This window comes from Notolepis coatsorum (genome assembly GCF_963971535.1).
Source record: "Notolepis coatsorum genome assembly, chromosome: 5".
NCBI classification, from domain to species: Eukaryota; Metazoa; Chordata; class Actinopteri; order Aulopiformes; family Paralepididae; genus Notolepis; species Notolepis coatsorum.
Genome location: NC_140169.1, coordinates 53,644,720 through 53,670,139, shown reverse-complemented (window position 1 = coordinate 53,670,139; position 25,420 = coordinate 53,644,720). Strand labels below are relative to the sequence as shown.

The 25,420-nt window shown below is 45.3% G+C and overlaps 1 protein-coding gene across 1 annotated transcript in view; it reads left to right on the top strand.

The window, feature by feature from the left end:
• The window catches only part of pex3 (peroxisomal biogenesis factor 3), a 125,894-nt gene extending 117,249 nt beyond the window's left edge, over positions 1 to 8,645 (top strand). Inside the window, exons 10-12 of the mRNA XM_084314599.1 lie at positions 4,186 to 4,311; positions 6,308 to 6,404; positions 7,739 to 8,645. Coding sequence (XP_084170725.1) covers positions 4,186 to 4,311; positions 6,308 to 6,404; positions 7,739 to 7,828 — 313 coding nt within the window. The 3' untranslated portion in view covers positions 7,829 to 8,645. The remainder of the gene's footprint in view (positions 1 to 4,185; positions 4,312 to 6,307; positions 6,405 to 7,738) is intronic.
• Positions 8,646 to 25,420: the final 16,775 nt, after the last annotated feature.

Sequence of the window (25,420 nt, the reverse complement as noted above, 5' to 3'; positions counted from 1 at the left end):
TGGGCCTGATCTCTGCAAACGACGAGAGGGCCTACCTGGAAGAGGTTAAGGTTCTAGCGGGATGGTGTCAAGAGAACAGCCTCTCCCTGAACGTCAGCAAAACAAAGGAGATGATTGTGGACTTTAGGAGGTTGGGGTCAGGGACTACAGCCCCCTCAGCATCGACGGGGCACCGGTTGAGAGAGTGAACAGTTTTAAGTACTTCGGAGTCCACATATCCGAGGACTTGACATGGACCACACACATTGACAGTGTTATCAAGAAGGCACGACAACGCCTCTACTTCCTTAGGCGCTTAAGGAAGTTCAACGTGAGTCAGAAGATCCTCAAGAACTTCTACTCATGCACAATAGAGAGCATCCTGACTGGCAATATCACCTCCTGGTTTGGGAATAGCACTGCACAAGACCGCAGCAGACTACAGAGAGTGGCCCGTTCAGCCGAACGCACAATTGAAGGTGGGCTTCCCACTCTCCAAAACATTTACAACAAGCAGTGCATGGGCAAGGCTAAGAGAATAATCAAAGACTCCAGCCACTCAAACAACTGCCTCTTTGAACTGCTGCAGTCAGGCAAGCGATATCGGAGTCTCATGGCAAGCACAGAGAGACTCAGAAGGAGCTTCTATCCCCAGGCCATCAGGATGCTCAATGAATGAACAATGAACAATAAGCAAACCATCAACACACCCACAGCGCACATACACTCACTTAAATAAACAACACACTGTAGCACCCACTTTACCACTTTAGACACACTTTACACTTTATATTTATATTTATATTATTGGTAAGGAAATTGCACATCATTCTCATTCCTTATTGCACCTCACCACTACAAGGTGGCACCACAAGCTAAGCTATACCTCACCATTTTTGTACCAGCTGTACATACTGTATATATAGATACACTGAACAATTTTGTTGTTTACACTTGTTTACGTACTTGACTTCTTGACTTTCTATTTTATACTTATTTTATACTATCTTGTTAATTATTATCTAGCACACTCAGGAGCAACACAGAAAGAAACATTTCATGCAAAGTATTCTGTATTATGTATGACAACTAATAAAGAAACTTGAACATTCACTTATATTGATATGGTAAAATAATCTTTTTATTTTATTATATTATAATCCATTCTATTATATTCAGCATTGGATGAATCATGCAACTGCAAGACACCTGCGACACCTGCCTGAATACGATTGATGACTGACAATAAATGACTACCTAAGCTACTGTACGCATATTAAGGACTATCTAATTTGCATAAATGGCATGTTGATTACAAAAATTCAAGAGAAAAGAGTTTGATGAATAAATCCATGGCCTGGGATCATCCTGCTTTTCTTTCTTATTTGGTTGATGAGTTATGCATCAATAACGACCACCGTTTCTGCTATAAATATGAGTTTCAAGCAACATTTTCTCAACTGATCTAAAATCAGGATATGATTTTAAATTCCTCATGTATGCAAACATATAAAAACACATTTCATTCATGTTTCTACTAGGGATGCACGATAATTATCGGGCCGATATCAGCAATTATGACGTCATCCCGATAAACCCGATAACATTATTGATAGCTCCGATAATATAATAAATTTTTTGGTTAAAAGAAATCCGGTGTGGGTGGATTTGGATGAAGGGCGCTTGTTTTTATTATAGCCTCCTCCCGTTTTGCCAGTACTGTGGTAAAACTGATAGCGTGTGGTTTAGGAACAGGGAGTTTTTCACAAATCCAGCGCTCCCTTTCTTGGCTGTCGTTACATTCGGAGGCAGACAGTCGATCTGCCAATTACGTCCCACCGCTTGCACCCACCTCTTCTTACCACCAATCAGAAGCTCTCGTTCGTTTATTTACCTCCGGATTGTCAGGCATTACTCTACTCGGAGCTCAGGCTAATAACGTTAGCTCCCCGCCAGCCACATTGACAAGTACCAGCGCTTATACATTACTGGCAAATGTCTTGTTGCACTTGTGGCAACGAGCGTTGTCAGCATCGACTTTAGTAAAATAGACCCAGACTTTTGAACGTTTCGTTCTGTCCGCCATGATGAGAGCAGAGCTGTCTGTACTCGGCAGCACCCGTGTGTGTGAGTGAGTGTGTGTGTGTGTGGGAGGGGAAGAGAGGAGAGAGCACAGCACAGCCCGCTCCTCGTGCAGGCAGAGACACCGAGGCAGGAGAGATATAGAAAACGGCCAACAAGAGTAGTTAGCAACGTTTAAATTCCTCAAAAAAAACCTCCATAATTTCTCGAGTACCGATAGCAGTACCGATGACGTCGGAGCTTATAAATACAAAAAAAAAAAAAATGTTGATCAAAAAAAGATATATATATATATACATTTAAAAAAAAATATTATAATACAATAAATATCGGTTATCGGCTTGAGGAGCATAAAGTTATCGGTATCGGTGTCAAAAAATCAATATCGTGCATCCCTAGTTTCTACCTTGTTTAGTCAAAAAGATATGCACTTAAATAGATTTCAGCCTGGCGCTGGCGGCCATGTTGGATTTCTCAATTTTGAGGCCTTATTTGACATGTTTGAGCTTGGTATACAGCAGATTTGGATTCAGCACCCCTTAATACCCCTAGAAATGTTGTGTACCAAAAATAAACACGAAATGCCTTCAGAGTTATGATTTTCTGAAAATTGACCCTGTCTAAAGGCCTCTGCATGCTACAGCAAATTCAAAGCAACTTCAACACAACATCGACAAAGCAACGGTGTTGCAGACACATTACCTTTATGCTTCTGCAAAATCAACGCGCAGCCTATGATGCAACAAAATGTACCCCGGATGTGCGGCTCGAGCGCGCCTGAATACTTTGGGCAGCCGAAGGTGCGCACTCTAGCCATTACAAACGGATTTCCCTTCTCAACCATACATCGTTAGTATAATAATAGCCCTGTTTATGTTTGTTTTCGCTTGTGTTCTTGTATATAGTGTAATATCAACCCAGTCCATCCCCATTGTTTCCCCAATCTCCTTCCACGAATTCATCGTCATAATGCTATCCTTGTCTTTAGACCCGCTATTATATAAATGTTGGTACTTTCGGACCTCCTCTGCAATACGTTCCTGCATTTGATTCATTTTAAACAAACAATTAAACAAGTGTAATGAAACAATACACTAGCTATCGAGCTCCTGTCAGAAAGTTTTCTTTTGGTCTCGAGCTCCTGTCAGAAAGTTTTCTTTTGGTCTCGAGCCAGGAACACTAGAAGTGACAGACAGCCCCGCCCCCATTCACTACCAACCAATCACTGCTACGCAATACCAACGCAACGGGTCTTTAGATTAGATTTTGGACACAGGTACGCAACGCCCAAGCAACACAGTCTACAAGACTGTCTGCAACAAGCGCGCTGAAATCGCGCCGATGTTGTGTTGAAGTTGCTTTGAATTTGCTGTAGCATGCAGAGGCCTTAAGTTGAGGACCACTGCTCTAGCACGTGGCAAAATACTAAATGTAATGTAATGCAAATACTGTTGAATCAATGAGAAGTATGAATCGTGTGTATCTAGTCCCGACTGCAGTACTGTTTTATTATTTTGTGTGTAGTCCAGATAAGGCTGTTTCCCCGAAGCCTGTTTTTGGGATTCGAACTTCGTCAGGGTTTTTCGAACGAACGTTCGAACCTTCGCTTTTAATTTAAAAAAAAGAAAGAATTTAAAGTCTATTTATTTTTTAAATAATTTTATTTATTTATTATTATTATTATTTTTTTAAATATCCTCAAACTAAATCTTCAATTTGAATAAAGTGATTCATCTGATTTAAATGAGTTTTTTTTTTTTTTAATTCAATCAACTTTTCAGCCCCAGACCCAGCCCAGGGAGAAGCCCCAACCCAACTAAATCAATTAAATCAACTTTCTAATGAATATAAATCATCCGTTTATTTTAATACTATAATATTAGTGTAGCCTAATCTTTATCTGCAACTGTGAAGAAAAACTCCATTGGTTTAAACAGAATTAATAGAAAAAAATATTAAAAAAATTTAAATCTTTTTTATTAAAAATAAAAAATGTGAATGTTGATTTAGAATTCGAATGCCAACGTAAACGGACGAAGGTTCGAACGTTCGGGCTCAGCCCTACAGGACAGACTGCAGTACTGTTTTATTATAGTGTGTGTGTGTCTGTGTGTCTGTGTCTAGCCCAGACTTCAGTACTGTTCTCACCACCTGTCTGAACCGAGGATTCTCCCGTCTCCTCGACAACCTGGCTGAGTTCTTCCACCCTCCGCCCCCTGGTGACTCCGCCCCCAACTCTGCAGCCGACAGGTCAGCAGCGCCTCCATTGACACGCCTGTCCACCAATCACTGCAGTAGTTTGCTGGTGAAACGTAAACCATGTTTCCTTTTCCCATTTGCCAGCAATTCTCTCCTTTTTAATGTGCATTTGGGCTGAGAGGGGAAATTACTAGGGATGTCCGATATTATCGGCCTACTGATATTATCGGCCGATATTGGCATTAAAATGTAATATTGGAAATTATCTGTATCGGTTAAAATGTTTTTTTAGCATATTAGCATAGTAGGTAGTAGTAAAGACATATTAGCATAGCATGTCGTAAAGACATATTAGCATAGTAGGTAGTAGGGCTGTCCCTGACTAAGGATTTGGATGGTCGACTAGGATTGGCCAAAATTTGCCGTTAGTCGACTATTGGTCGTTTTTTTTTCATTCCATTTGGGCTGTGAGGGGTGCTTAATGTCTGAAGGAGTCGACTGAAGGCTTCTTGTCCTCTGCAAAAACATGCAATTGGTCCACTGATGGATACATTTTTTATTATATTCGACTAAGAGGTTGGCCAGTCGACTACGGCTCCTTTCGACCGATTAGTCGACTAATCGATTAATAGGGGTCAGCCCTAAAGACATATTAGCATAGTAGGTAGTAGTAAAGACAAATCACCCTGTTAGCGCTCTGCCATCACAACCATGTATTTGTTGTTGAATTGTCGGCTTGTTCTTCAGCTCAAGGAACAGACCTACATTTCATTTCACTAAGCGACGTGTCTCCTGTCCATCACGCACGTATCTAAGCGACGGGTCTCCTGTCCATCACGCACGTGTTCAGGCCGTTAACGTGTCCACGTTAAAGGGGCAGTTCACCCAACAGCCTGTTTTTCTTTTTTCCACAATCGAATATTCATTTTCACATCAAATGTATGTTTTTGATTATTAATTTGAATATGGAATATTCGTTGACAGCCCTAATAGACATAGTAGAATACAGTAAGGGTTGAATGGAACCATGTAGGCTTGTAGTTCAGAGGTCTGAAAGCTGGATATGATTTGTCAACAGTCGATGCGTGTAGCCTGAAGGATTCTTGAAAACCGCTGGTATACAGCGGTAATAACCTCTCCCTTTTTTCTTTTTTACTAATGCAGTGAAAGCGTGTTTTTTTTGTTTTGTTCCACTGCTAGTCTCTCATAGCCGGACCTCTCTCCACACTGTGTTAGCGCTGTGCTAGTTTTATGCCACATCAATGTGGAACGCCCTACCCAAAGCTGTAAAGGAATGTGAATCACTACCCACTTTCAAAACCACTCTCAAAGAGCACCTACGGGAGACTGCAATTCGAAACTGGCCCCTGTAAATGTCCTAACCCAAGATATTCCAATGTACAGTTTTGCTTGTACAGTTTCCCCCACCCCACCTACCCAACCCCCCACCCAACCAACCACATCCAATGTACAGTTCCCCCACTCCACCCTACCTACCCACCCCACCTACCCAACCCCCCACCCACCCAACCACCTCCAATGTACAGTTCCCCCACCCCACCCCACCTACCCACCCCACCTACCCAACCTCCTCCAATGTAGTTTCTACGTCAAATGTATATATTCTCTTTTTTAGACTATACAGTACTGTATTTGTAAATCTGGTATGTCATGAATGTATAGATGTAACAGTACTGTCCATCTGTATGTCATATATGTTATAATGAATTGAAAATGGGGGACCCTGATGTAAACAAGACGAAAGTCTTTCTCTGGTCTGCATCCCCTTAACAATTGTGTGTATTGAGCCGTACTGTATTGTACCCATTCTGCAATCTGTTAATAAAGTTTTCAATCAATTGAATAGCCAGACCTCTCTCCACACTGTGTTAGCGCTGTGCCAGTCTCTCGGGAGCACGAGTTTCTGTTTGGTTATTGAGGCTACGGTGAAGGACAGCTGTACCGACGGACCGTAACGTTGCGTTTTGAACCATCGAGAAAGTAATGTCCTTCCATCACTGACCGTCTGTCCTTTCCCGTTTTGCAGTCTGTCTGCGGTCAGTCTGCCCTTGGCTAAGATCATCCCAATCGTCAACGGGCAGATCCACTCCATCTGCAGCGAGACACCCAGCCACTTTGTCCAGGTGAGAGGGGGACACGTGGTGTGATATCCCGCTGAGTAGAATCAGGGAGTGTATTTGACGGAGTGCTATATCAGTGTTTCCCACAGGATTTTGTGAGACTGTGGTGGATGAACCTCGGACCCTAGGGCGGTTCCGGGGGCATGCCTCGAGGAGAGGTTCCCAATCCTCTCCTCGAGGCACCCCAGCCGTTCAATGTATTTGTTAAATTCCACCACCAGCACACCTGATTCAACTTAACTAGCCCTTTATAAGTTGAATCAGGTGTGCTGGTGGTGGAATTTAACAAATACATGGAACGGCTGGGGTGCCTCGAGGAGAGGTTTGGGAACCACTGGACTAGAGGGGGGCCGCCACAGTCTAGGTAATTAATGGGAAACACTGGCTATATGCATCATCACTGAATCTGATGGCAGGCAGGAACTAAGGGGGGGGGGGGGGGGGTGTAATCTTGGAAACGGAGATTTATTTTGACATCGGTGGACGACAGCGTGACAGAAAGTGTAAATAGCGTGCAAGGATTGTGGGAAATGTAGTAAACTGGCACGAGAAATGTAGGAACTTGGCACACTGTGGTACGCTCGACTATGAAACCTCAAACGACTGCGGACCACTCACAGTACGCCCCACTATGTGGGAGGAGCCTTAAGACGGCTCTTGAACGCCTCTTGAATGACACTTTAAGACGCCTCCTCTCTCCTCCGCTCATCCTCTCTCTACTCCTCTCTCCACTCCTCTCCTCTCTTCCCCTCCTCTTTCCCCTCCCCTCCTCTCCTATCCTCTCTTCCTCTCTCTCCTCCTCTCTTCATCTCTTCCTCTCCTCTTCCCTCTCCTCTCCTTCCTCCTCCTCTCATCTCCTCTCCCCCTCTCCTCTATCCTCTTCTCTCTCATCTCTCCTCTTCTCTCTCCTCCTCTTCCCTTCTCTCCTCCGCTCTCCTATCTCCCCTCCTCATCTTCTCTCTCCCCTCCTCCTCTCCCCTCTTCTTCTCCTCTCACCTCTTCTCCTCTCCTCTCCTCTTCTCTGTTTTCCTCCTCCCCTCTTCTCTCCTCTTCTCTCTCCTCTTCTCTCCTTCCTCCTCTTCTCTCCCCTTCTCCCTCCTCCTCTCCGCTCTCCTCTCTTATCTCCTCTCCTCCTCACCTCTTCTCTCATCTCCTCTCTTCTCTCTCCTCCTTCTCTCTCCTCTCTCTTCTCCTCCTCTCCTCTGCTCTCTCCTCTTCTCTCTCATCTCCTCTCTTCTCTCTCCTCTCCTCCTTCTCTCTCTTCTCTTCTCCTCTCCCTCCTCTTCTCTCTCCTTCCTTCTCTTCTCTCCTCTCCTCTCTCTTCTCCTCTTCTCCAGGACTTGCTGTTGATAGAGCAGGTGAAAGAGTTTGCCGCCAACGTCTACGAGAGCTTCAGCAGCGTGAAGCCCCTGGAGCTGCAGAGATAAACACCTGGGGCAGAGGAGGAGAGACGAGAGAGGAGGAGAGAGGAGGAGGAGAGAGGAGGAGAGAGGACAGTCCTGAATAACAGGAGAAGAGAGGAGGACAGCAGGACAGGATGAGAGAGGAGGACAGACCTGAACAACAGAACAGGATGAGAGAGGAGGACAGACCTGAACAACAGAACAGGAGGAGAGAGGAGGACAGACCTGAACAACAGAACAGGAGGAGAGAGGAGGACAGACCTGAACAACAGAACAGGAGGAGAGAGGAGGACAGACCTGAACAACAGAACAGGAGGAGAGAGGAGGACAGACCTGAACAACAGAACAGGAGGAGAGAGGACAGACCTGAACAACAGAACAGGAGGAGAGAGGAGGACAGACCTGAACAACAGAACAGGAGGAGAGAGGAGGACAGACCTGAACAACAGAACAGGAGGAGAGAGGAGGACAGACCTGAACAACAGAACAGGAGGAGAGAGGAGGACAGACCTGAACAACAGAACAGGAGGAGAGAGGAGGACAGACCTGAACAACAGAACAGGAGGAGAGAGGAGGACAGACCTGAACAAGAGACGCGGGACACGGGACCGGAGGACGAGAGTGAACGACGAAGAGAGGGATGAACGGAGGAGGGGTGACAAAAATGAAAGCGACAGGACCGACTATTTCCTTCTTACTGAGGGGGGACGTCCAGGCAGCGTTGCTCTTCTCTTCAGATTTCCTCCTACACACATGTCCCCAAAGTATGGGAAATGATTTTGACGATAATTTAAATAAATAATAATTATTATAATCTTTCATTTTTTTTTTCATTTTTTTTTATGGAAAGAATAATAAAAAATAAAATAATCATAAAACAACAGCGGTTGACCCTTGAAGCCAAAAGGTGTGAAACGATGAATCTGCAATGGCTGAACAACTAGAGCCTCTTGATTCTACCATCTCTCTCTCGCTCTCGCTCTCGCTCTCGCTCTCTCTCTCTCTCTCTCTCTCTCTCTCGTGTGTGTGTCTGCGCGGGCGGCCATGTTGGGAGTTCCCACAATGCCGGGGTTTCTAGGGGGAGGAGGGGCCGCTCACTCTCACCCTCGCGGTGACATCGCTGTTGGTGGAGCCGGTTAGACACGGTCAGATCTTCGCGTTGATGATGAATTTATTGGTAAAAGTGTTAATGGTCAAATACAAAGTCAGGTGTAGGGAGTCTGGATGAAGGTCTTGTCTTCTCTCTGTGGAGAACGACTACAGGCTGAATGGGGAGAAAGACTACAACTCCCAGGCTGAGTGGGGAGAGACTACAACTCCCAGGCTGAATGGGGAGAAAGACTACAACTCCCAGGCTGAGTGGGGAGAAGGACTACAACTTTACATTGAAATCACGGAGGAGATAGCGGGGGGAGCAAATGAATGAATGTGGATGAGAGCCTTGATGTAAGTGGTTGCAGATACGGCTGTGGGGGTGCTGGAGACATGATCCAATAGACTTTTATGCGCCTGAATCTCCTGAACACGGCGCGACCCATTCCTAATCGATCGGCCGAGATAAAGTCCCTTTTCAGCACCTACTCCCCATACTCGTGCGCAGATTGCCAACGTATTCTGACGGCACGTGACGGAGCGCGAAACCGGGTTAGAACGTTCCATCAGTTCCATCCATCCACCTGGAGACTCAATGAGGTAATTGCAGGGGTGTAAAAAGTACCCAGAAATTATACTTAAGTGAAAGTATGGGTACCGTCTCAAAATCGTACTCAAGTAAAAGTCAGAGTATCTGGCTAAAAACACACTTGAGTAAAAGTAAAAAAGTTTCTACTTTTAAAAGTACTTAAGTACTAAAAAGTAAAAGTAAAAACTTTTTTTCTGACTGTCTATTCTTCTGATAGCAGGTGTTTAATCAAAGATCCTGCTTTCTAGTCTTGCACAAGGACCAATCAGCATGGGTATGGGCGGGTTAATTTTCCATTGATGGGGATTTGATTGACTGTTTTTAAATAAAGTGCGGCCGCGGGATTAATAACATTAACTTTAGTTCGGCCAGAAAAACAAATATACTAATTAAAATGGTTGGACCTGTGATATTTGTACTTTGTACTTTGTAGGTCTGCATTTTAAATGTAAGGAGTAAAAAGTATGTTTTTTTTCTCTGAAATGTAATTGAGTAAAAGTACAAGTATACAAACCTAATAATACTCTAGTAAAGTACAAATCCCCCAAAACAGTACTTAAGTATTGTAATGAAGTACAATTACTCAAGTAATTTACACCCCTGGGTAATTGTAGATGTCGCCATAAGACGCGTCTGGCCATTGAGTGGGATCATTTTTCCATTATCCTGTTCGGCTGAAAGGACACCGGCCGAGAGTAGGGTATATCTTGCACTGGCCACCGAAGCAGGCACAAGCTCCCCGCTCTGATGGAACGTTCTAACCCGGTTTCGCGCCCCGTTGCGTGCCGTCAGAATACGTTGGCAATCTGCGCATGCGTATGGGGAGTATGTGCTGAAAAAGGAACTTTATCTTGGCCGATTAAGTTCTGATTGATTAGGAATGGGTCGCGCCGTGTTCAGGAGACTCGGGCGCATAAAAGTCTATTGGATCATGTCTCCAGCACCCCCACAGCCGTAGCTGCAACCACTTACATCAAGGCTCTCATCCACATTCATTAATTTGCCCCCCCCCCCGCTATCTCCTCCCTGATTTCAGAATCCCGGAAGTGTTGCGGTGGTCTATTACAAAGAAATACAAATAACAACTGCTTTGATTGATTGAAAACTTTATTAACAGATTGCAGAATGGGTACAATACAGTACGGCTCAATACACACAATTGTCAAGGGGATGCAGACCAGAGAAAGACTTTCGTCTTGTTTACATCAAGGTCCCCCATTTTCAATTCATCAAGACATTTATGACATACTGTACATGACATACAGATATACAGTACTGTTTCATCAAGACATACACAATATACAGTACTGTTTAAGAGAGAGAGATCTTACAAGAAAAATATATACATTCGACGGGGAAGAAACTACATTGGAGGGGGTTGGGTGGTCGGGGGGGGTTGGACATTTACCAGACCGAGTTTCTAATTGCAGTCACCCGTAGGTGCTCTTTGAGAGTGGTTTTGAAGGAGGGTATGTATCTATGTATGTATGTAATGCCAGTGTTTCCCCTGAAAAAAGAATTCAGCAGCGGTGCTGTGCCTCTAGGCCATAGGTGTCAAACTCACGGCCCGCGGGCCAAATGCGGCCCGCCACGTCATTTGATGTGGCCCCCCAAGAGCTCTGTTTTTTTTTTACAATAATCTTGGGTTAAAAAATAGCGGTGTTAAAATAATTGTGTGTTAATGCGTTAATATGCAGGTTGAAAAAACCCTCAGCACGGAACTAGGCAAAATCTGCATATGGCTCGCTGATAACAAACTATCATTACACATGGGCAAAACAGAGTCCATTCTCTTCGGTTCAAATAACAAACTCAGCAAGACCGACGGATTCTCAGTTACAGTGGGTGACAATATTGTCACAAGGAAAGACGAAATTACCTACCTGGGCTCCATCCTAGAGGCAAATCTTTCCTGTGACAAAATGGCATCCAATGTAATAAAAAAAGTCAACCAACGAACTAGATTCTTGTACCGGATCTCCTCTCTGGTAAACAAGAACACCCTGAAGACTCTGGCAGGAGCACTCATTCAAGGGTACTATGACTATGCTTGCACCTCATGGTACCAAAGCACCTCAAAGGCGCTTAAAACAAAATTACAAACATCACAAAACAAACTGGTCAGACTACTACTTGACCTGAACCCCAGAACCCACCTCACCCCTGCCCACTTTGCCAACCTAGGATGGCTTAGAGTAGACGACAGAGTACAGCAACTTGCAATGGGCCTGGTCTACAAGATACACTATACGACCAGGGTGCCCATGTACATGTCAAAATACTTCCCAAAGGTCAGTGAATACCACAACCACTACACCAGAGGAAGCTCAACAAATCATGTTAAACCCAGATTCGGCTCAAACAAGGGACTAAACACGTTTCGCAATTATGCCACAACAATGTGGAACGCCCTACCCAAAGCTGTAAAGGAATGTGAATCCCTGCCCACATTCAAAACCGCCCTTAAAGAGCACCTACGGGAGGCTGCAATTCGAAACTGGCCACCGTAAATGCCCAAAACCCCCACCACCTCCTAATAGACAGTCTCCTCCCCACCGCATGTATATATTCCCTCCCCACCGTATGTATATTTCTCTCCCACCCACCCACCCCCTCCTAATGTACAGTCCCCTCCCCATCATATGTATATACTCTGTCAGGATCTAGGGGTAACAGTACTGTATATTTGAATACCGCCTATGTCACAAATGTATCAGTACTAAATACCTATATGTCCCTATGCCATAAATGTCATGTATGTTGTGTATGTCATAAATGTCTATATGAATTGAAAATGGGGGACCCTGATGGAAACAAGACAAACGTCTTTCTCAGGTCTGCATCCCCTTAACAATTGTATGTATTGAGCCGTACTGTATTGTACCCATTCTGCAATCTGTTAAATAAAGTTTTCATTCATTCATTCATTCAATAAAGCTTTGACAGCCTTAGTTATTACACATTCTTACACATACATGTGTGTTGAACATCTGAGGTATTGATGAAGTAACGAAGGAAAAAAGCCAAAAGCACTTACTCCTCAGACATTCTTTGACAATTTTACAGCCCAAAATACAAAAAAGATCCAGGTGGAATAGGTAACAAAGGGTTGAAGAAATATTGTCTGAACTGTCAGATGCAAGCTGGCTGTGTGACATAACCGAGCATCTCGCTCAATTGAATAAGAAGCTGTAGGGACGCAAACAAGTCCCACCCAAAACTTGACCAATATAGTTGTGAACTGAGACAACCCTTATTTTGTTATTTTTTAGTACAGTTACAGTTGTGTGTTCATGCAGACACATAATAGCAATTTCATTACGAATTGAAAATGGGGGACCCTGATGTAAACAAGTCGAAAGTCTTTCTCTGGTCTGCATCCCCTTAACAATTGTGTGTATTGAGCTGTACTGTACTGTACCCATTCTGCAATCTGTTAATTAAAGTTAATTAAACTATCTTCCATTAGTTGGATGTATGGCCTCTGCAAGGTTGTGTGCAGCCATTTGTTTTTGTAACATCTGCTACATCTGTCCCACGTGTTCTTTGCAGCTCACAGGTGTTAGTTCTGCCCCTCTTGACTGTGACAAAAAGGTTTTGAACAAACTTAATGTCATAGCTTGTATTTGATGATATTCTTCTTTGTTACTTACTTGAATGGTTTGATCATTGATTGATGGAGTAATATGGGGTTCTGATAAACTAAAATTATTTGTTAAAATAACATAAGCTAACTATAAGCTATATTTTTACATCTATGCAAATGCATATGCAATATGTATAACTTGAATAAGTAATAAATACAGAAACAACATGTTTAACAATATGTAAATGAGTAGCTACATTTATTTTACATCACATTAACATTTATACGGTCTTTGGCCCTTTGAGGGCAACCATAATGCTGATGTGGCCCTCTGTGAAAATGAGTTTGACACCCCTGCTCTAGGCAGTGCCGTCTGGGATAAATGAGAGGCCCTGTGCAAGATTTAAGCGCAAGCCCCCCCCCCCCTAAAGGTTAAAAAATAAATAAAAAAATTAATATAATTTTTATTTTTTTAACCTGTTCCACCCGTGGAATATTTTCGCCTAAAATATATACCTAGGTAAATGGAATATTGCTCCACTTCTACAAGGTCCATTTGCATATTCTTGGTATCTAGGAACATCTATGGACCTCAGGGAATGTATTCAGTGTCAGAAATATTGTGTCTATTACTAGGCTTGCTTAAATTGTGATGAAACAAAGGAGAATATGAATTATGATTTTTCTTTGCATCTTTGACAGTGAATAACACCATGATAATAATGACCAAACTTAAAAAACTGCCACTGATCTCGTTCAGTACCCTCTTGAGATCACTTTCTAATGATGTCAGAATGTTGAGCTGAACTTTCTAATGATGATGTCAGAATATTGAGCTGAACTTTCTAATGATGATGTCAGAATATTGAGCTGAACTTTCTAATGATGATGTCAGAATATTGAGCTGAACTTTCTAATGATGATGTCAGAATTTTCAGCAGGGGGGGGGGTTCAAACCTGTTGATGGAGTACACAGCAGGGGGGGTTCAAACCTGTTGATGGAGTACACAGCAGGGGGGGTTCAAACCTGTTGATGGAGTACACAGCAGGGGGGGTTCAAACCTGTTGATGCAGTACACAGCAGGGGGGGTTCAAACCTGTTGATGGAGTACACAGCAGGGGGGGTTCAAACCTGTTGATGGAGTACACGGCAGGGGGGGTTCAAACCTGTTGATGGAGTACACAGCAGGGGGGGGTTCAAACCTGTTGATGGAGCAGTACACAGCAGGGGGGGGTTCAAACCTGTTGATGGAACAGTACACAGCAGGGGGGGGTTCAAACCTGTGGATGGAGCAGTACACAGCAGGGGGGGGGGGGGGGGGGTCAGGTCCCTAATGCGTCTGAACTGCATTTAGGAAACAATCGTACAGATTTGTTGATTTAAATCAATTAGTGGACAAATAGTCCTCTGACCGTTGGACTAAGAATTCCACCGGCAACCTCTCGGATGGACCCCGTGGACTGAGAAGGACACTATCTGAAGTGAGTCCACTTCGGTCTCCATTAAAGCACGTTAGAACAATGACTTATTGTTTGTTAAATACCAGATGACCCAGGACTGGTAGGGCCGATGATGTCCCACTCCTCGGGGTCCCCGACCCAGTTCAGATTCTCTTAGACGAACCGAGAACTCTGCGGTTCTCGCTTCAGAAGAACCTAGAACTCTGCAGCTCTCGCTAGCCGCTGTGACATCATCGTTAGGACATTCAGGTCTCAAAATAATTTGAAGCTCGTGCCGTGAGACCCTACCCCTGAAACGTGAGACCATACCCCTGAAACGTGAGACCCTACCCCTGAAACGTGAGAACTTACCCCTGAAACGTGAGACCCTACCCCTGAAACGTGAGACCCTACCCCTGAAACGTGAGACCGTACCCCTGAAACGTGAGACCCTACCCCTGAAATGTGAGACCTTACCCCTGAAATGTGAGACCCTACCCCTGAAACGTGAGACCATACCCCTGAAACGTGAGACCCTACCCCTGAAACGTGAGACCTTACCCCTGAAACGTGAGACCTTACCCCTGAAATGTGAGACCCTACCCCTGAAACGTGAGACCATACCCCTGAAACTTGAGACCCTACCCCTGAAACGTGAGACCTTACCCCTGAAACGTGAGACCCTACCCCTGAAACGTGAGACCCTACCCCTGAAACGTGAGACCCTACCCCTGAAACATGAGACCCTACCCCTGAAACGTGAGACCCTACCCCTGAAACGTGAGACCGTACCCCTGAAACGTGAGACCCTACCCCTGAAACGTGAGACCTTACCCCTGAAACGTGAGACCCTACCCCTGAAACGTGAGACCCTACCCCTGAAACGTGAGACCGTACCCCTGAAACGTGAGACCTTACCCCTGAAACGTGAGACCCTACCCCTGAAACGTGAGACCCTACCCCTGAAACGTGAGACCCTACCCCTGAAACGTGAGGCAGTACCCCTGAAACGTGAGACCGTACCCCTGAAACGTGAGACCCTACCCCTGAAACGTGAGACCCTACCCCTGAAACGTGAGACCCTACCCCTGAAACGTGAGGCAGTACCCCTGAAACGTGACCGTACCCCTGAAACGTGAGACCCTACCCCTGAAACGTGAGACCCTACCCCTGAAACGTGAGACCCTACCCCTGAAACGTGAGACCGTACCCCTGAAACGTGAGACCGTACCCCTGAAACGTGAGACTCTACCCCTGAAACGTGAGCCCTTACCCCTGAAACGTGAGCCCTTACCCCTGAAACGTGAGACCCTACCCCTGAAACGTGAGACCCTACCCCTGAAATGTGAGACCTTACCCCTGAAACGTGAGACCCTACCCCTGAAACGTGAGCCCTTACCCCTGAAACGTGAGACCGTACCCCTGAAACGTGAGACCGTACCACTGAAACGTGAGACCTTACCCCTGAAACGTGAGCCCGTACCCCTGAAACGTGAGACCGTACCCCTGAAACGTGAGCCCGTACCCCTGAAACGTGAGCCCGTACCCCTGAAACGTGAGACCGTACCCCTGAAACGTGAGCCCGTACCCCTGAAAGGGAGGCTTTCCTTTTGAATACGTCTCAACTGAAATGATGAGGGCTGTATACTGTGTGTGTACGGTATCTATGTATGTGTGTGTAGTTCCTCCTCTCGGACACCAGGTGTCACTCTTGATCAACAGTTTCAGGAACACTGCTCTGGTGACTTTGTGTAATAATAATGTATACACTCCTTGATCCTGATAATAAATTTTTTACATTTTCTCGCTTGTATATAATTATTATAATAAAATGTTCTATGTTTCCTTGCTGTGCTCCCAACAAGTGGAGTAGGGTATATCTGCAGTGCCGCAGCCCCATACATAGGAGGGGCCTGTACTGTGCGTTGGGGGTCTGTACTGTGCGTTGGGGGCCTGTACTGTGCGTTGGGGGGTTTGTACTGTACAGGCCCCCAACGCACAGTACAAGCCCCCAACGCACAGTACAGGCCCCCAACGCACAGTACAGGCCCCCCAACGCACAGTACAGGCCCCCCAACGCACAGTACAGGCCCCCCAACGCACAGTACAGGCCCCCCAACGCACAGTACAGGCCCCCAACGCACAGTACAGGCCCCCAACGCACAGTACAGGCCCCCAACGCACAGTACAGGCCCCCCAACGCACAGTACAGGCCCCAAACGCACAGTAAAGGCCCCCAACGCACAGTACAGGCCCCCAACGCACAGTACAGGCCCCCAACGCACAGTACAGGCCCCCAACGCACAGTACAGGCCCCCAACGCACAGTACAGGCCCCCCAACGCACAGTACAGGCCCCCCAACGCACAGTACAGGCCCCCAACGCACAGTACAGGCCCCCAACGCACAGTACAGGCCCCCAACGCACAGTAAAGGCCCCCAACGCACAGTACAGGCCCCCAACGCACAGTACAGGCCCCCCAACGCACAGTACAGGCCCCCAACGCACAGTACAGGCCCCCAACGCACAGTACAGGCCCCCAACGCACAGTAAAGGCCCCCAACGCACAGTACAGGCCCCCAACGCACAGTACAGGCCCCCAACACACAGTACAGGCCCCCCAACACACAGTACAAGTCCCCAACGCACAGTACAGGCCCCCAACGCACAGTAAAGGCCCCTCCTATGTATGGGGCTGCGGCATTGCAGTTTTATGCTATTGAACAAGTGACCTTTTTGATGTGGCTGACAAGGAGGTGGGTCTTGTTCTGATTGGACCGCTTCCCCTTTTCAACTGACCGGTCGCAAAGTCATGTATCTCGATCTTCCTACCGGCTATGCCCCCGCCCCCCCCCCCTTCCTCATGAGCTGATTGGACGCAACACATTTTTACCACCCAACCGGTCATCGAGCTCCAACCACACTCCTAAGAACTGACCTCAGAGCTGCCTCCTCTCCTGTCTGTCACACAGCTCCGCCCACCTTCTAACCGGAACAAGAACTGACCTCCGCGACTAAATCAGTTTGAGTTTGAAAATGCCGTTATTAATGACTATGAATTGCATGTGTGAATAGTATCACAAATAACCAAATAATTGTCTGAACTGATCAGTTATGCAGGGATGTAGTTATCGGAAAGGTCATAGACTATAGTTCTATGTCTTTTCTGCGTAAGAAAACCACACCTGTATGGCTGCGTTCCTCGTTGTTCCCATGGAGACGGTGAATAAACAAGGCTATGTGATGTCATGTGATGTGATGTCATGCGATGCCATGTTATGTGATGCCATGCGATGCCATGTTATGTGATGCCATGTTATGTGATGCCATGCGATGCCATCTGAGGACACTGAACACATGTCTTGCTCAGCGAAACTATGTAGATGAAAGATAGTATAGCCTAAACTTGACTTATGGAGGGATAAGGTTTTGTAATATGAATGATAATAATAATAATAATAATAATAATAATAATAATAATAATAATAATAATAATAATAGATCAATCTCGTTTGTTCTATGTCTAGAGAAAAGAGGAGAGCACAAGTCTGTCAAATTAATACTCCCATTTGTGACAATTGCATATTTATGCCATATGGCTCTTTTCCTCAATCTTATGAAACAAGACACAAACACACACACACACGTACCAAGCACCCACTCACATCTTGAGAAATGCCATGAGAGCAAAACAGTGTGTGTTGTGTGTAGTAGCAGAATCTCTGTCCATCATTCACACATTTCAACAACAAAGCATCGCCTGTCATTCCAAGTGTGACACACGGTGTCTGTGTGTGTGTGTGCGTGCAAGCGCTCTCACGTCCTCATGGTTAATTAATGATTAAAGGCCCAATCCATCTAAAAACTCCTGTTTACATGTTGTCTAGTGTTAGTCCTTGTATCTAGAGCTCAGTCAACTAGAGAATGACAGCATGTTGTCTAGTGTTAGTCCTTGTATCTAGAGCTCAGTCAACTAGAAAATGACAGCATGTTGTCTAGTGTTAGTCCTTGTATCTAGAGCTCAGTCAACTAGAGAATGACAGCATGTTGTCTAGTGTTAGTCCTTGTGTCTAGAGCTCAGTCAGTCAACTAGAGAATGACAGCATGTTGCCTAGTGTTAGTCCTTGTGTCTAGAGCTCAGTCAACTAGAGAATGACACCGTGTTGTCTAGTGTTAGTCCTTGTATCTAAAACTTAGTCAACTAGAGAAACATGTCTCCACTTATGTTTGGTGGTAGGGCCGTCCATTTGTTTACATGTGGATAACTGATTGGCATTTAAAGTGATGCTGAAACACCGAAAGCACTGATAGTATAATATCTCAATTATCTCAGGGCGAAACCACTCAGTCATGCTGACAAAATAGTGTTTAGGCCTAAAAATAGAGCGCTGGGGTTAACGTGCAGAATCACACAGTGACTCAGAATAGAGTCCTTTGTTACATAAAAACCAAATACTCGCTGAGTAACTGTGTGATTAATGGTGTTTTCCCACACTTGCAAACAGGTTCTGTGACTTCTGTGTGATGTGTGGATGATGATGAGGAGACGCAAAGCTGGGTCGGGATTCAGGTTACGGTCATGTTCCGCAGTCTGTTAATAAAGACTGTCAGGTTTTAAACTGTGGGTATCAGGCAGGAAGAAAGACTGTCGGGTTTTAAACTGTGTGGATATCAAGCAGGAAGAAAGACTGTCAGGTTTTAAACTGTGTGGGTATCAAGCAGGAAGAAAGACTGTCAGGTTTTAAACTGTGGGTATCAGACAGGAAGAAAGACTGTCAGGTTTTAAACTGTGTGGCTATCAAGCAGGAAGAAAGACTGTCAGGTTTTAAACTGTGTGGCTATCAAGCAGGAAGAAAGACTGTCAGGTTTTAAACTGTGTGGGTATCAAGCAGGAAGAAAGACTGTCAGGTTTTAAACTGTGTGGCTATCAAGCAGGAAGAAAGACTGTCAGGTTTTAAACTGTGTGGGTATCAAGCAGGAAGAAAGACTGTCAGGTTTTAAACTGTGTGGCTATCAAGCAGGAAGAAAGACTGTCAGGTTTTAAACTGTGGGTATCAGACAGGAAGAAAGACTGTCAGGTTTTAAACTGTGGGTATCAGACAGGAATAAAGACTGTCAGGTTTTAAACTGTGTGGGTATCAAGCAGGAAGAAAGACTGTCAGGTTTTAAACTGTGGGTATCAAACAGGAAGAAAGACTGTCAGGTTTTAAACTGTGTGGGTATCAAACAGGAAGGAAGACTGTCAGGTTTTAAACTGTGCGGATATCAAACAGGAAGGAAGACTGTCAGGTTTTAAACTGTGTGGATATCAAACAGGAAGGAAGACTGTCAGGTTTTAAACTGTGTGGGTATCAAACAGGAAGAAAGACTGTCAGGTTTTAAACTGTGTGGCTATCAAGCAGGAAGAAAGACTGTCAGGTTTTAAACTGTGTGGGTATCAAGCAGGAAGAAAGACTGTCAGGTTTTAAACTGTGTGGGTATCAAACAGGAAGAAAGACTGTCAGGTTTTAAACTGTGTGGCTATCAAGTAGGAAGAAAGACTGTCAGGTTTTAAACTGTGTATTATACGAAGAAAGACTGTCAGGGTTTAAACTGTGTGTGTATTGGTTCTTATCAATATTGTTATTGTCTGCATCGCTTTTACCTTTTTTCTTATTCTCTGCATTGCTTTTATTCTATCTATTGTACTGATGTGAAGCACTTTGGGCTGCAATTCTTGTATGAAAGGTGCTTTGCAAATAAAGTTAATTATTATTATTATTATTATTATTATTATTATTATTATTATTATTGCTATTATTAACACTTTGGTTGCCTTGGGTTAAATTAATGATATACCATAGGTTGCCGGCTCTATTTGTCTATGGAGAAGTACCCCTTCTTTGCATGGCTATAACTTTTTAAATCCTATTGCTACATTGCCATTATTAGGGCCCATTCAAAGTCCTATATGTATTGTTCATTGTGTAGCAACGTTAAACTTTTTCATTCACATATTCATAGTAAAGTATGGTCTAATGTATAAGTATGTTTTCATCTCTTTCTGCAGCTTTCTCCAGAACGTGATCTATAGCCCCAAATGCATTATATTGATGATGCAATACAGTTTTATGGCAATCAGCGCGATATAAAAAATTCCAACTAGACGTACTTCTAGAAGTTACTACACGTCATCTGATGTTGACCGGATGGGCTAGGGGGCGTTTATAATTCCGTGGGCAGCGTTATACCAATCATCTAATGTGGGTCAAATGTTGATAATAGCAGTTAGTATCGAAGAGGGTAACGTTACACTCTGAAACTCACCCCAGTCTCCGCGCGCCGTTGGGCGATCATCGTCGAGTTGAAATCTTATCATTATGGGATGTAAATTTATCCGGTCCATCTCCAGCTTGTATAATGGTATATACGTCCAAATCATGTTGTTTATCGAGTTATTGGCAATCGATCACTGTGTAGTGTGACGAGCCAGAGTCGCGGGACCTATAGCGAGCGCCGGAAGTACTACGGTCGTCTAGGACAACCTCTATTCAACATCCTGTTTGGCGATTGCGCCGATCGGCCACCAGATGGCGCTCCTGAACCGCCAGAGAGCTCAGTGGGTCCTGCTGGTGGATCTCAGGCCAGCGGAGGGGAGATATGAATCCGATCGCAGATTTTTGAAATATTGATATAAGGACGCTGTACAGCGTCCCCCGGCAACTTGAGCATGGCCAGCAATGACGTGAAAAGACGTTTCATGGCAGTCAAAGTGTTAATAAAGCATAAATCTGTCGTACATTACACAGAGATTCCTAGTGTGGTTCAAGTGTAAGTAGTAGGCGTTATCACATCATCATCACAATGATCAGATGGCTCACCTGAAAGGGTTTGCTACATACTGTACATGAGAGCTTATCAACGATGCCCGTGTATATATATATATTGTGGCAGATATCACCCCCCGTCCCATGGCTATGTGAAGGATGGGCGATACTACTGCCACGGGAGGAGTGGAAGCAATTGGGTAGCTGATTAGGACTGATAGAACACACCTGTGCACCATTAGATCACCCACATCCCACAGCAAATACATTTAAAAACAAGTGTTAGTCATTGTATCTAGAGCTCAGTCAGTCGACTAGAGAATGACAGCATGTTGTCTAGTGTTAGTCCTTGTATCTAGAGCCCAGTCAGTCAACTAGAGAATGACAGCATGTTGTCTAGTGTTTGTCCTTGTATCTAGAGCTCAGTCAGTCAACTAGAGAATGACAGCATGTTGTCTAGTGTTAGTCCTTGTATCTAGAGCTCAGTCTAGAGAATGACCTAATGACCGAGATTAGGGTGTTTACGGTACAGAGCCTTTGAGTATTTCTAGTTGAGCGAGATTAGGGTGTTTACGGTACATATCCTTTGAGTATTTCTAGTTGAGCGAGATTAGGGTGTTCACGGTACATAGCCTTTGAGTATTTCTTGTTGAGCGAGATTAGGGTGTTTACGGTACATAGCCTTTGAGTATTTCTAGTTGAGCGAGATTAGGGTGTTTACGGTACATAGCCTTTGAGTATTTCTAGTTGAGCGAGATTAGGGTGTTTACGGTACATAGCCTTTGAGTATTTCTAGTTGAGCGAGATTAGGGTGTTTACGGTACATAGCCTTTGAGTATTTCTAGTTGAGCGAGATTAGGGTGTTTACGGTACATAGCCTTTGAGTATTTCTAGTTGAGCGAGATTAGGGTGTTTACGGTACATAGCCTTTAAGCATTTCTTGTTGAGCGAGATTAGGGTGTTTACGGTACATAGCCTTTGAGTATTTCTAGTTGAGCGAGATTAGGGTGTTTACGGTACATAGCCTTTGAGTATTTCTAGTTGAGCGAGATTAGGGTGTTTGCGGTACATAGCCTTTGAGTATTTCTAGTTGAGCGAGATTAGGGTGTTTACGGTACATAGCCTTTAAGTATTTCTTGTTGAGCGAGATTAGGGTGTTTACGGTACATAGCCTTTGAGTATTTCTTGTTGAGCGAGATTAGGGTGTTTACGGTACATAGCCTTTGAGTATTCTCTGCATGCTATCAGAGGTGTAAGATCCCCAAGACCTGGCGTCGTGCTTCTGTAATTGCCCTGCCAAAGCCAAACAAACCTGCGGAAGACCCCAAGGCATATCGACCCATCTCGCTGCTCTGTGTTCCATTTAAGATATTGGAAAGAATGATCCATAGCCGCATTGAGCCAGTAATTGACACACAGCTCCCACAGGAACAGGCCGGTTTCCGACGTGGTAGATCAACAGTGGACCAGGTAACACTACTGTCTCAAGACATCGAGGACAGCTTCCAGGCTAATGAGAAAGCGGGGGTAGTGTACCTGGACCTGACTGCCGCATACGATACTGTCTGGCACCGTGGACTCCACCTGAAGCTGATGAGGATGGTACCTGATCGGCATATGGTGAAGTTTATCATGGAGATGTTGTCTAACCGCAGTTTTGTCCTACACACCAGCGATGGCCAGCGCAGCAGGCTCAGAAGACTGAGGAACGGTGTCCCACAGGGGTCAGTCCTTTCTCCGATGCTGTTTAATATTTACATCTACGATCTCCCAGTCACAGCATCCAGAAAGTACGGCTATGCGGACGATCTTGCCATCATGCTGAGAAGACCCACATGGAAGGCACTGGAGGACGGTCTTAACCAAGACATGGACATCCTAGTAGCCTATCTACAAAAGTGGCGCCTACAGCTCAGCACCAGCAAGACCGTTTCAGCAGCATACCATCTCTGCAACAGAGACGCCAAGAGGGAACTGGAGGTATATGCTGACCACAAGCGTCTGGAGTCCCAGCAAGCCCCTAAATACCTTGGCGTGCGTCTGGATCGGACACTGTCCTTCAAACAACACCTCGAAGATGTCAGGGCAAAGACAACATCAAGGGTTGCGCTGATCCGACGCCTCGCAGGTACAACCTGGGGAGCCACTGCCAAGACCCTTCGGATATCCACCCAAGCCCTGGTCTTCTCGGCAGCAGAGTACTGTGCCCCAGTCTGGAGCAGAAGCCTGCACGTTAAAAAAGTTGATGCGGCTACTAACAACGCTCTCCGGATCATCACTGGATGCCTGAAGGCTACCCCCGTCTTCCTGCTGCCAGTCCTTGCAGGAATCGCACCAGCTGGCCTACGACGAGAGGCTGCCACTCTCGCCCTAGCAAGGAAGGCAGTGAAGCATGACTGGCACATCCTACACAACACCACAACAACAACAGCACCTATGAGCAGACTCAAGTCCCGCCACCCCTACAACAAGGTGGCACAAGAGATGCTCCGTTCCACCACTGAGGACCTATCCAGAAATGGATGGCTGGCGGCAGCCTGGAAGAGAGAGTGGGAGAGTGCTGGGCCAACCCGTATCCACCACCACATCTGGGATCCAGGAGATGGCGCCACAGGAGACAATCTTCCACGCCGGCAATGGGTTCTGCTGAACCGTTTAAGATCTGGGGTTGGTCGCTTTAAAGCATCATTAAAGAAGTGGGGCCTGGCAGACAGCGCTGCATGTGAGTGTGGAGACCCTGAGCAGACTGTTGACCACATCCTGACCATCTGCCCCCTATACAAACCACCCTCGGAAGCCAGCCTCTTTGATGTGGGACCAGAGTTAAGGGCATGGCTACAAGATACGGAGTTGGACCTCTGACGTTACACGAAAGAAGTGGCCTTTCCACACTCTGTGTTCCTGAGCCTCAAACTACACCCAGTGAGTGACTCAGCGGGTTCAGCGACGCGGTGATGTTGTAATCACTTGTAACGAGGGGGGGGAAAGAGTCATCTGTTGTTCAAATCTGGATAATATGTTGTTTTTGTTGGTACATTTTCATCTCCAGTTGAACCCTTCAGACAAAGAATTTGTATTATCCCCCTCTTCTGTAATAAGTCGTGTTGTACCCTTCCTGCTGACTTGTCGTACAAAACTTGTAAGTTGCTTTGGATACAAGCGTCAGCTAAATGACAAAATGTAAATGTAATGTAAACAAATACAACTGCTGTCGATAATAATAATAATAATAATAATAATAATATAAAAATGGTGTATTCATTTAAAGATAGAATCTTTAATTCCATCAAACAACAACCTCAGGGGCGGCTAGGTGGTGCAGTGGGCAAGGCCCTCACCACCAATGCAGGAGACGCTGGGTTCGAGCCCAGCTCTCCACATTGCTTTCAGTTTGGCTGGTCGTTCATACTAATACAGTTGGCAGTATTAGGGGGTGGGAAGCTGATGGGTGGGGATCGGACGTTGTGGACAGCGACTCCTACAGGTCGGTTGGTGCGCCTGCGCAGTAGAATCAGGAAGCGACGGGGGCGGCGTGCCCTCCAAACGCAGACCCCCGACGCTGAGAGATCGCGCTGCGCAGGTGAAAAGATGCGACGGCTGCTACCTCGAGTACCGGAGGGGACTCGTGCTATGTATGGCTTCGACCACATTGCAGCCGGCTTGTGGGAGGCAAGAAACAGCGTTCGAGACAGGGGAGGGTAGAATTGGACGATACAAAATTGGGATTGGAGAAAAATAGAAAATGGGAGAAAAAGTAGATACAAAAAAAAATTTAATAAAAAAACTCAGAGGTGTGGCGGAATTTACAGTATAATAAGTTACTAACTAAACTCCAACCCACACATCAGACCAAGAGGCTGTTTGATGGCATTACAGTTTCTACCTTCAAGGCTAAAATTAGGAATTTCTTGTGTGTGTGTGTGTGTGTGTGTGTGTGTGTGTGTGTGTGTGTGTGTGTGTGTGTGTGTGTGTGTGTGTGTGTGTGTGTGTTTTTAAATATAAATATGAACAAGTAACGGGGCGGCTGGGTGGCGCAGCGGACATTGCGCTTGTCACCAACGGAAGAGACACACCGGGTTTGACTCCGGCTGTCGGCGTTGCCT